Source organism: Haliotis cracherodii, unplaced genomic scaffold, assembly GCF_022045235.1.
Source record: "Haliotis cracherodii isolate W230 unplaced genomic scaffold, xgHalCrac1.p SCAF_8, whole genome shotgun sequence".
Taxonomy (NCBI): domain Eukaryota; kingdom Metazoa; phylum Mollusca; class Gastropoda; order Lepetellida; family Haliotidae; genus Haliotis; species Haliotis cracherodii.
The window spans coordinates 110,972-124,664 of NW_027266341.1; the positions used below are offsets into that span (position 1 = coordinate 110,972).

Genomic DNA, 13,693 nt, shown 5'->3' on the forward strand with positions numbered 1-13,693 from the left:
TTGAATCTTTTGAGGTTAATGGTTCAGCCTCTTTGTATTGACTAGCCACATCCACTACTCTTAAAGCGTATTTATACGTTTTGCGTTTTACCTTATCGTGGGGAAGAAACAAAAGGTCAGCCTGATGAACTTCATTCGTTGTAAAAATATCAAACTTCTTCCTCGGTATATAACGTGGTGCCGGTAAATATATTTGCCACATCGCTTGTTTCTTTAACCAATCCTTGGCCACATCTTTACATATCTTAGCCGCGGTGGCTAATTTTTTTATTGCTCCTACACCTTTCCAATATCCTCGCTATAGTAAATTTTATTCATTATTAATTAATATTGATGTTTCTTTTAATACGACTCATGACTATCGTTGAATCACATAGTCATTTACACATAAAAAATGCCACCTGTAGTAGCAGTATAGGTATATGAATCCAGCTCCTGTGGAGTTGCGGCAGAACCCCCATTACCTATACTACTCCATGGTTAAACACAGTGCATCAACAGAGCCCACGGTTAAACACAGTGCATCAACAGAGCCCACGGCTAAACACAGTGCAACAACAAAGCCCACGGTTAAACACAGTGCATCAACAGAGCCCACGGCTAAACACAGTGCAACAACAAAGCCCATGGTAAAACACAGTGCATCAACAGAGCCCATGGTTAAACACAAAGCATCAACAGAGCCCACGGCTAAACACAGTGCAACAACAGAGCCCACGGTTAAACACAAAGCATCAAGAGAGCCATATGGAGTGCAATATCTCCACTAGTGTCTCCCAGTAACACGTTGATTGCAGTATGTTCACTAGTGTCTCCCAGTAACACATGGAGTGCAGTATGTCCACTAGTGTCCCCCAGTAACACATGGAGTGCAGTATGTCCACTGATGTCTCCCAGTAACACATGGAGTGCAGTATGTCCACTAATGTCTCCCAGTAACACGTGGAGTGCAGTATGTCCCCTAGTGTCTCCCAGTAACACATGGAGTGCAGTATGTCCACTTGTGTCTCCCAGTAACACATGGAGTGCAGTATGTCCACTAATGTCTCCCAGTCACACATGGATTGCAGTATGTCCACTGATGTCTCCCAGTCACACATGGAGTGCAGTATGTCCACTAGTGTCTCCCAGTGACACATGGAGTGCAGTATGTCCACTGGTGTCTCACAGTAACACATGGAGTGCAGTATGTCCTCTAGTGTCTCCCAGTAACACATGAAGTGCAGTATATCCACTGGTGTCTCACAGTAACACATGGAGTGCAGTATGTCCTCTAGTGTCTCCCAGTAACACATGGAGTGCAGTATGTCCACTGGTGTCTCACAGTAACACATGGAGTGCAGTATGTCCTCTAGTGTCTCCCAGTAACACATGGAGTGCAGTATGTCCACTGGTGTCTCACAGTAACACATGGAGTGCAGTATGTCCTCTAGTGTCTCCCAGTAACACATGGAGTGCAGTATGTCCACTGGTGTCTCACAGTAACACATGGAGTGCAGTATGTCCTCTAGTGTCTCCCAGTAACACATGGAGTGCAGTATGTCCACTGGTGTCTCCCAGTAACACATGGAGTGCAGTATGTCCAGTGGTGTCTCACAGTAACACATGGAGTGCAGTATGTCCTCTAGTGTCTCCCAGTAACACATGGAGTGCAGTATGTCCACTGGTGTCTCACAGTAACACATGGAGTGCAGTATGTCCTCTAGTGTCTCCCAGTAACACATGGAGTGCAGTATGTCCTCTAGTGTCTCCCAGTCACACATGGAGTGCAGTATGTCCACTGGTGTCTCCCAGTAACACATGGAGTGCAATATGTCCCCCAGTGTCTCACAGTAACACATGGAGTGCAGTATGTCCTCTAGTGTCTCCCAGTAACACATGGAGTGCAGTATGTCCACTAGTGTCCCCCAGTAACACATGGAGTGCAGTATGTCCACTAATGTCTCCCAGTCACACATGGAGTGCAGTATGTCCACTAGTGTCTTACATTAACACATGGAGTGCAGTATGTCCCCTAGTGTCTCCAAGTAACACGTGGAGTGCAGTATGTCCACTGGTGTCTCCCAGTAACACGTTGATTGCAGTATGTCCACTAGTGTCTCCCAGTAACACATGGAGTGCAGTATGTCCACTAGTGTCCCCCAGTAACACATGGAGCGCAGTATGTCCAATAATGTCTCCCAGTAACACATGGAGTGCAGTATGTCCACTAATGTCTCCCAGTAACACATGGAGTGCAGTATGTCCACTGGTGTCTCACAGTAACACATGGAGTGCAGTATGTCCACTAATGTCTCCCAGTAACACAGGAGTGCAATATGTCCCCTAGTGTCCCCCAGTAACACATGGAGCGCAGTATGTCCAATAATGTCTCCCAGTAACACATGGAGTGCAGTATGTCCACTAATGTCTCCCAGTAACACATGGAGTGCAGTATGTCCACTGACGTCTCCCAGTAACACATGGAGCGCAGTATGTCCAATAATGTCTCCCAGTAACACATGGAGTGCAGTATGTCCACTAATGTCTCCCAGTAACACATGGAGTGCAGTATGTCCACTGGTGTCTCCCAGTAACACATGGAGTGCAGTATGTCCACTAGTGTCTCACAGTAACACATGGAGTGCAGTTTGTCCACTAATGTCTCCCAGTAACACATGGAGTGCAATATGTCCCCCAGTGTCCCCCAGTAACACATGGAGTGCAGTGTGTCCACTAATGTCTCCCAGTAACACATGGAGTGCAGTATGTCCTCTAGTGTCTCCCAGTAACACATGGAGTGCAGTATGTCCACTAGTGTCTCACAGTAACACATGGAGTGCAATATGTCCACTGGTGTCTCACAGTAACACATGGAGTGCAATATGTCCACTAGTGTCTCCCAGTAACACATGGAGTGCAGTATGTCCACTGGTGTCTCCCAGTCACACATGGAGTGCAGTATGTCCTCTAGTGTCTCCCAGTAACACATGAAGTGCAGTATGTCCCCTAGTGTCTCTACTATGAGCGTCCTTACCTGTGGCCAACAAGGATGATGGGAGGGGGATCTTCTCCATACAGCGAGGTCACCACATCACCAACATCTCTGTCCAACAAACAACATGATTGTATACCCTGTACACACAAACAACAAGTTTATTTCTTAGGATTCTGACAGGGTTAGGGTTAGATGTTACAGGCAAATGTTAAATAAAATATTTATTGTTTTGGCTTAATTTGGGATTCTTGTTCAGCTTGTAGCACACTGTTTATTGATGAAATAAAACACAACTAATATACCCCAATGGGTAAGCTAACTATGGGTGTGCTACGTGATGACATTTGAGTTACGCCTTCAGTCAACTGTAGTCTGACGCCAGACAAGCTACAGATAACAGTGTTATTACGCAGTGTTGTTCAAACTGACTTTATTTTTCACAAAGCTTTCTGTTTACATAGTCAATTTCATGTGCCCCATGATTCCCACAAGCTACAAAATCCGCGAAGCACTCAGCGTTTGTACGAATGCTCCCAGTTTTCACAAACTCCAATCAAGTGCGAACATTTCAAGTACCTGGCCAAAGTTCACCAGAACATTCGCTTACAAACTAGCTAAAGATAACAGTGTCGCTGACAAATGATACCACGATGGGTATAAACTAGCTACAAAAGAAAGCAACTATGAATTATTGACAGATTATTTTGGGGTAATACATACCCAAAACAAAGTTATGAAATAACTGAGAATCACCAAAATGATGAGACATATATATAGCAAAAAAGGGGGTCATAACATATTAACATGGTTGACTGAAAGCGAATTATGACACATGGGGTGTATGGCCTGCACGTCATACCTGACAAATACTGGACTTGCCCAAACGGGGGATGATGTGTGAGTATATCCGTGAAAGTCTCTACAGTCACTGTTCAATTAACATAAAACGTGTCTCTGGCACACTGTGCCTCAGGGGTCTAATCACCATTACTCTGTGCCAGGTTACAACCGTGCCATGGCCACTTGGGCTTGATGGATGCTGCGTTGTTCTGTGCATATGTAGCAGTTGTAGCAGTCCGACGACCAACGTCCTAAGGTTTTGATCATATGATCTGGGATGCCTGCTGTTGCTGCAGTGGTGGCCGCACCAATTCTAAATGAATGTCCATTGTAATTTGTGTGGTCATACCCGGTCACTTTTAAGTTTTAAATGGTCAATGAAAATTTTTCTGTCCATGCTACAGTATTAGGCATGAGGAACAGAGAATCTAAAGGATTTGACTGCCTCTGATTGCGAAGAACAAGGTATTGCAGAAGTGTCCTAACTGGGCAGCACAACAGAGTCTCGTACAGCCAGTGTAACGTGATGACGACACCTTTCCGGAATGGATCTGTCTTCGAAGCCTTAAGACGCACAAACGCTGTAGAAAGCTCGTTGTTAAATGAAACGGAATTGATTGACAAGTGTATTGTTGGGTTATAAGCATTGCAGGTAAATTTGACACATCTCAAGCAGGCGAAGAAAGCCATACAACAGGCCGTCCTCATAAGTAGATCAATATAGGGGTTAAACACACCTTGGTATAGCTTAATGCACATGTCTGTGAGTACAGTGATTGAGATTGGCAGTCTGGTACTTGAGGAACTGCCCTGCAGCTTTTTGATAGCCTTGATGATTGTCTCGAGGTGAGTTCTTGAGCCATTGATACTGGGGTTGGTCATGTCGTACTTGAGGTACATGAACCTAATCCCACACAAATACGTCTTGATGGTGGCTGTGTTATGCAGTAAGACATCTTCTGTTAGATAGGGTAGATTAGTCAACAACACTCTATACCACAGGTCATCAAGAACACTAGGAAAGGAATGCGTTGCATCCAGCCCGGTTGACAGTGTGGGTCAATGAAGCTAAGGCACTGTTCCAGAGTTCGTACAGATTCCTTTTTAGGGGTAGCTGTGACAAAGAAGGGAACTGCGTAAGGGTCTTCTTGGCAAAAGGGACTAGATCCCTGAATCTCTCTATCTGCAACCGAGACAAGGCGTCAGCTATTGTGTTATCTGCACGAGGTACATGAAGGGCAGAGAACACAAAGTTACAATTGATGGCTATGAAGGTGAGTCTACGCATAAATTGCATAATGGTGGCATATTTGGATCTTCCCCTATTAATGATTTCAACAGTTGCTGTATTGTCACAACAAAATCTGATAGATTTCTTTCCCTTCAGGAGACCCCAGAGCACTGCTGCATTGATGATAGGAAATAGTTCAAGCAAGGCCATAGATTTGTCCTTCTGTAACAATGTAGATAATTCCGCTGACCAAGCTGAAGCAAACCACCAGCCTTGAAAATAACCTCCATAGCCTACAGTGCTGGAGGCAGCCGTGAATAGGCTAAAGTCTGGGGCACTGATAAGATGGTCCATTCCAATTTTGTAGAAAGAGCCTCCACATGTTAAAATCCTGTGAACACTGCTTGTTAAGAGAGACCAGATGATGCAGTTCTTTGACTGAATGCGCTTTTCGCAACAGGTAACTCATGCCCAGGCGAATACCCTGCATAGCATAGTTCATGCGTCTAATGAGTACCAGGAGTTGTCTCTTGCACACTTTCGCTTCCCTTCAATGGAATCCATGACTTGAATCAGTCTATCAACTTTTTTGCAGGGAAGACGTGATGCCATTCTGATTGTGTCCTGAGTAATGCCTAGATAATCCACACACTGAGAAGGGCCTACAGTTTTCTTTGCCAACAGTGGAATGTTTAGGTCTTTGAAGAGTTGCATCAAAGCTGCCACAGTCTTTACACCTTTGTGTAGGCAGTTCTCGAAGCATATAAAATCATCCAGGTGACGTAGAATGTTTTGAATGCCATTGTGATGGGTTGCTAACCAGCAAATAGCCTGTGATAGGAGGTCAAATATCTTGGGGCTAGATCGAGAGCCAAAAACTAACCTGGTGTGAAAGTAGTACTTGTCCTGCGAGTGAATGCCATGGAGATGCCATAGATTTGGATGTATAGGGATTAACTTGAATGCATCCGTAATATCAGTTTTATACATGTAAGTGCCCTTGCCAAGGGCTTAGAGGATGTTGCACACCAATTGGGTTCATTCTGTAGCTTGGAAAGGGGGGGGGGAAGTCGAAGGGTCCTATGACGTAGCCTTTCTGCACTTCACTGAGAATGAGATTAGTCGTTGTTTCAGTGTCCTGTAAAGCTGAGCGCAGATTCTTGCATTTTATAGAATTTGAAGGGCAATACTGAATACCAGTGAGGAAACCTGATTCAAGGCCTGATATCAGTTGACTAAGAAATTATCCCGCGATATGCCAAGGTGAGGCACAGGCCACCAAGCTGTGGATGCCCGTGCCTATAATATAAACACAAGATGAGATTGGATTAAATGGCTGAGGGTGTGCAGGTACTAGAGGGCTATAAAATTGCTAGTTGGGTATACAAAAATGCTACCGTGGCCAACAGCGATTTGCAGCTAGCACTGCTGGCCTGAGACCGCTACTGCTGTCCGGCCCCCACGGTAGCATATTTAAACGCTACCATTGCTTGGCAACTACCATGCTGCCAAAAGCAGCTACCACTGCTGGCCTAAGTCAGATTACCGCTGCCCAGCCCCACGTAGCCGGCCAAAGCAGATACCACTGCCTGGCCCAATTAGTAAAACCATTGTCGTGACTACCGTCAAGGATCCAACTGTCAGCTACCGTTTGAAAAGACGACTTCCGCCACTGGACCCATATACGTGGCAATTGTTTGCCCCAACGTAAGTTATTTTAAGATTCCCCGGCTGAAAAGTCGGGAAAGACAAGGTTCCCACTGAGAAGCAGGTAACCCCAGAAAGGTTACTGCTGAAAAGTATGTAGCCTTAAGCACAAGTATTAATTTGGAAGCAAGTTAATTTGTTACTAGCAGTGTAGCCCACAAGAGCCCCGCACACCTCGACATAGTTTATTGTTGAGACAGGTATTCACACATATACATATATACAGCTTTTTAGAAGGCATGTTTATTTACATAATCACACATATCAAACAGCTATTTAGAAGGCATGTTTCTTTAAATATATCAGAATCGTTTAAAAGGTAGTCTTTACATATATACAAGCGCCCTGAAAATCTATTTTACATATGTACAGGTTTATTTACATATACATGAATACAATCTGCTCTGCTGGTACCTGTAATAGATGCTATAGATGCTTAAGTGATTAGAATTCCAGGTGAAGAGGACACATACCGGCTGAAAAGGAAAGAAAAGGAGTGGCAAGCTGGGCGTGTGGGTAACAAAGCGATTAGATACCGCAAAGTTATTTGCTTCCAAAGGGAAGCTGACACAACCTTGATGTCCATCCAAGACCAATACAAACTGTTATTAGCTGAGTTACCTTTGCATTGGGAAACATGTTCTGATGCTGGCATGGCTGTATACAATGTGAAATTGCCAGCGGCTGGTCGACTTTCTCATCCTGTTGTAGATGGTTGTGGTACAGTGGCCTGTAACTGTTGGAGTGTACTGAGGGATGTAGCAGATGGCCCAAGTGGTATGCTAGTACATGAACTGGGCTGATTAAGCACGGGTAGGCCAGAGTTTGTGATGAGGTTCACGGAATCCTGCAGTTTCTGGACAGTCTGTACCAGTGAATTGTAGTCTGTCAGGTTCAGATTCTGGCATAGGGGCAGCTATATTTGAGACGGATGACTGTCCCCCTGTGTTGATAAGTGAGTTGGCTTCTAAAGTGGGTCAACTATTGTCACTTTGGTAATCGACAACGGAATTGTCTACATCCCTTGTCACTGGGGAGGTCGCCTGCTTGGCCTCCATGTTCTCCAAATAGAATCGAATTAGTTGCTGTAGTCTGAAATTCCCTGGCATTTTTGAAATGCCAAGGTCCTGTTTTATTAGCTTTTGCAGTGTCGCTATCATCCAATTGAGAGGATTTGCATCTGCCGCACTCGTGGAGATGACTCCCGCATATCTATGCCTTGCAGTCCAATTTCTATTGGGAAAGTCACCGTCGTCTTTGCAACTATTTGGATCTGGACTGATAGTCTGCGATCTTGAGCTGGTGGATCACCGTCGACTGACTTGGCTCGCCATACTGAGCCACTTAACTGTGAAAAATGCGAGGTTGCTCCTGAAGGCACGACTAACTGTATGTCGCACTTACACAAACGCATACACATATTTACATAGTTAAAAAATTCCAAACTGACAAACAGAAGATGATTATAATGGGGCATTAAGGTAATTACGTTCTGTAATACCATTAAGGACTAATTAATAAACAGTGATTTGCAAGGCCGCTGTGCATTCCAATAGTTTGAACAAAAGTAGGATTATATGAAACGGAAAGTGATAATACCGTTGTGATGCGATGTAAGGCTATTAAACCCAGGTTAGAAATACAAGTAGGAGACATAAGCATAGTGTGCTATGTACATGAAGAGACCTTGTCCGACCAGAGGATGCCATAAACTATACTAAAATATCAAAGTACCAAATAATATACCCTGTACACACAAACAACATGATGGTATACCCTGTACACACAAACAACATGATGGTATACCCTGTACACACAAACGACATGATGGTATACCCTGTACACACAAACAACATGATGGTATACCCTGTACACACAAACAACATGATGGTATACCCTGTACACACAAACAACATGATGGTATACCCTGTACACACAAACAACATGATGGTATACTCTGTACACACAAACGACATGATGGTATACCCTGTACACACAAACAACATGATGGTATACCCTGTACACACAAACAACATGATGGTATATCCTGTACACACAAACAACATGATGGTATACCCTGTACACAAACAACATGATGGTTTACTCTGTACACACAAACAACATGATGGTATACCCTGTACACACAAACATCATGATGGTATACTCTGTACACACAAACATCATGATGGTATACCCTGTACGCACAAACATCATGATGGTATACCCTGTACACACAAACATCATGATGGTTTACTCTGTACACACAAACATCATGATGGTATACCCTGTACACACAAACATCATGATGGTTTACTCTGTACACACAAACATCATGATGGTATACCCTGTACACACAAACATCATGATGGTATACCCTGTACACACAAACAACATGATGGTTTACTCTGTACACACAAAAAACATGATGGTATACCCTGTACACACAAACAACATGATGGTATACCCTGTACACACAAACAACATGAAGGTATACCCTGTACACACAAACATCATGATGGTATACCCTGTACACACAAACAACATGATGGTATACCCTGTACACACAAACAACATGATGGTATACCCTGTACACACAAACAACATGATGGTATACCCTGTACACACAAACAACATGATGGTATACCCTGTACACACAAACATCATGATGGTATACCCTGTACACACAACCACCATGATGGTATACCCTGTAAACACAAACATGATGCTATACCCTGTACACACAAACATCATGATGGTATACCCTGTACACACAAACAACATGATGGTATACCCTGTACACACAAACGACATGATGGTATACTCTGTACACACAAACATCATGATGGTATACCCTGTACACACAAACAACATGATGGTATACCCTGTACACACAAACATCATGATGGTATACCCTGTACACACAAACATCATGATGGTATACCCTGTACACACAAACGACATGATGGTATACCCTGTACACACAAACATCATGATGGTATACCCTGTACACACAAACATCATGATGGTATACCCTGTACACACAAACATCATGATGGTATACCCTGTACACACAACCACCATGATGGTATACCCTGTAAACACAAACATGATGCTATACCCTGTACACACAAACACATCATGATGGTATACCCTGTACACACAAACATCATGATGGTATACCCTGTACACACAAACATCATGATGGTATACTCTGTACACACAAACATCATGATGGTATACCCTGTACACACAAACATCATGATGGTATACCCTGTACACACAACCACCATGATGGTATACCCTGTAAACACAAACATGATGGTATACCCTGTACACACAAACAACATGAAGGTATACCCTGTACACACAAACAACATGATGGTATACCCTGTACACACAAACAACATGATGGTATACCCTGTACACACAAACAACATGATGGTATACCCTGTACACACAAACATCATGATGGTATACTCTGTACACACAAACATCATGATGGTATACTCTGTAAACACAAACATGATGGTATACCCTGTAAACACAAACATGATGGTATACCCTGTACACACAAACACCCTACCTTCAGTGTGTCAAGGAATCATATAGTAAAAAACGTCCAAGTCTCTTAGATACACAAATGTAGAGGGTGATGTATAACAGGGTTCTGTTCTAGGCCAGACAATCCAGTGATTGATATTGTGAGCAACACAGAATCAACCAAGTCACAGAACCTGACCCCTCAATGTTTTACAACCAGCTGAGGACAATTCTAAGCCCAGCTCCCCATGGAGGTGAACATGTGACATTGGAGCTTTCTGAAACTTACTTTGCCATGGTGTCTGCAGACAGATCGGTGTCATCTGAAGTCATGGAATCACCTACAAGACAAAATATTATGAAGAAATAAATACAAAACACAAAATATTGAATTAATGATGGTAGTCTTGTGAAACTTATCTCTGTAGATGATGGACATGATCAATCTCACTATCACAGATCAACAGTGTGTTATTTGTGTAGACATACCGCCACCTTGGACATCATCAATCTCACTATCACAGATCAACAGTGTGTTATTTGTGAAGACATACCGCCACCTCGGACATCATCAATCTCACTATCACAGATCAACAGTGTGTTATTTGTGTAGACATACCGCCACCTCGGACATCATCAATCTCACTATCACAGATCAACACTGTGTTATTTGTGTGACATTAAGCGACCTCGGATATCATCAATCTCACTATCACAGATCAACAGTGTGTTATTTGTGTGACATAACACGACCTCGGACATCATCAATCTCACTATCACAGATCAACAGTGTGTTATTTGTGTAGACATACCGCGACCTCGGACATCATCAATCTCACTATCACAGATCAACAGTGTGTTATTTGTGAAGACATACCGCGACCTCGGACATCATCAATCTCACTATCACAGATCAACAGTGTGTTATTTGTGTAGACATACTGGACCTCGGACACCATCAATCTCACTATGACAGATCAACAGTGTGTTATTTGTGTAGACATACCGCGACCTCGGACATCATCAATCTCACTATCACAGATCAACAGTGTGTTATTTGTGTAGACATACCGTGACCTCTGAGGTCCAGGGCTGCACATCTACACTTGACAAGTCGTGACACATCACACTGAAAATCAGAACAATAGTGGTGTGAAGACTTTCATTCAGCACATCTTCATGTTCTTAGTACAATATTAATGGACATATTGGTTCTAAAATCCTTCCACTGCAAAAGACAAACAAATACACAGCCCATTGCCTTGATATAATATATATATATATATATATATATATATGTGATACAGCAACAAGATACTAGCATATCCTTATTTATCATCCAAAACTAGCTCCCACAGGAGATATCGCTTGGGTGAGATCAAGCGATATCTACAGTGTAGTGCTTTGCAGACCATTGTGACATCACTGGTTACCATGATGTCACAATCAAATGACATCACTAATGGCTCTGCTACTGAAGCTGTTAGCAATACTTTTTACACTTAAGACACTACTATAGAGAATCTCACCCGAGTGTCTTTTGATATCAAATATATCAACTCGTATTGATATATTTGATATCTAAAGACACTCGGGTGAGATTCTCTATATATCATGACTTCTGTATCGAGATACGTATGGTATTGTGTGACACCTGTATCGTCACATCCCTATATATCTTGATATGAATTAAAAATTATGAAATCTTCTGACACATATTTTGCCTTGATCGAGAATACCCAAACATGCTAGATGATGCATACTCTATCCCCATATTGGTTATCGTAAGGATATAACCAAAGATGTGCATTTATAGATCCTAAACAGAGGCACCTAAGTCAACACGTCTTCATGACATTGAATTAAATCCTCAATATAGGTTAATAGACATATATCAGATAGATCAGGCTGTTCACCAAAATGGTCACCATATCGGTTAGATGCTACTCACTATCTGTTCACATGAAAAGAGTAGCCAAATATTAGGCACAATATGTATTTTTATTTTTATTTTGTATTTTTATTATGTGGATATAATTTACAAACAGTTCTTCATGGTAACCAAAATTTCAAAAGTTGACTAACAATAACATCATTGTATCTGTTTATATGTTTATTACTAAATCTCGGTCAGCCATTTATACAGTGTTCTATAACAGTGTGTATGTTAACGATGAATCATGGTAATGCCATCTATGCTGGTGGTACATGAGCTGTACATTAGTTAAACCTTTCTATTATATTGTTACAGGATATTTGTAGTTTGGATATATTTTTTATTTAGGTATTTACACTGTCATCAGGAGCGGTATTGAAATAAGCAATGTTGCTTGTATGTAATGAAATAAAAATATGCTTAAACCATAAAATCCTTCATACTGTCACTTTAGCCATCTCAGTCACTAGTCATAAGTGTGAGCAAAATTTCATTAGTTCTGATAACATGAATAGAGTGAGTGAGTGAGTGAGTATGGTTTTACGCCGCTTTTAGCAATATTCCAGCAATATCACGGCGGGGGACACCAGAAATGGGCTTCACACATTGTACCCATGTCGGGAATCGAACCCGGGTCTTCGGCGTGACGAGCGAACGCTTTAACCACTAGGCTACCCGACCGCCCCGATAACATGAATAGAGCTCATGATACAATAAATCACATACAAAGACTAATATGTTGAAGATGATGCTATGATATACATTATCTAGTTGAAACTGCTGTTTGCTTTTTTGTTGGCTAATGCCCACTCAGCAATATTCCCGCTATATGACAGCGGCCTGTAAATAATTGAATCTGGCCAGACAGTCCAGTGATTGACAACATGAGCATCAAAATGTGCAATTGGGATACGATGACATGCATCAACCAAAGTCAGCGAGGCTTACCATCCAATCCTGTTAGTCGCCTCTTATGACATGCATTGGTTGCTGAAGACCAATTCTACCCTGGATATTCCTGTGTACAAGCTAACACTGATGTTATTGGCACACACTGCTGATCCTCTGATGCCAAGAATGTGAACATGAAGCATGGCTTCAGTGGTTTATAACACTTCTCTTCCTACTTAACCTACAATACACATCAGAGGGTGGAGAAGCCCTATCTCATGGCCGCCTCATATATCAGTTCTAACCAGATTGTGCAAAGACAGGACTAGTAACATATACACAGGCCAGGACCTGGCATACTGCGGGCCGATTTGGGGGCTTCTGTGTTACATGATACTGCTGAAGATGATGATTTTGCTTTTGGGAGACAATATACGAAATTCACTGTCTGTGTGAATAACATGCATAATGGGTATCTCATTACCACTACCATCCCACTACCATGTCTACACCGCTGTAGTTTTTGGTTTAAAAATGTGTACTCTACACATGAGACTATGTCCTTGCTACA

General features: G+C 42.4%; 1 protein-coding gene across 3 annotated transcripts in view; it reads right to left on the reverse strand.

Moving 5' to 3' along the window:
• The window catches only part of LOC139449356 (protein phosphatase methylesterase 1-like), a 71,084-nt gene that overhangs the window by 50,197 nt on the left and 7,194 nt on the right, over window positions 1–13,693 (reverse strand). For all 3 annotated transcript variants that reach the window (XM_071230687.1, XM_071230688.1, XM_071230686.1), the window contains exons 4-6: window positions 11,367–11,424; window positions 10,585–10,636; window positions 3,017–3,085 (exon numbers count right to left, since the gene is read on the reverse strand). In XM_071230687.1, coding sequence (XP_071086788.1) covers window positions 3,017–3,085; window positions 10,585–10,636; window positions 11,367–11,424 — 179 coding nt within the window. The remainder of the gene's footprint in view (window positions 1–3,016; window positions 3,086–10,584; window positions 10,637–11,366; window positions 11,425–13,693) is intronic.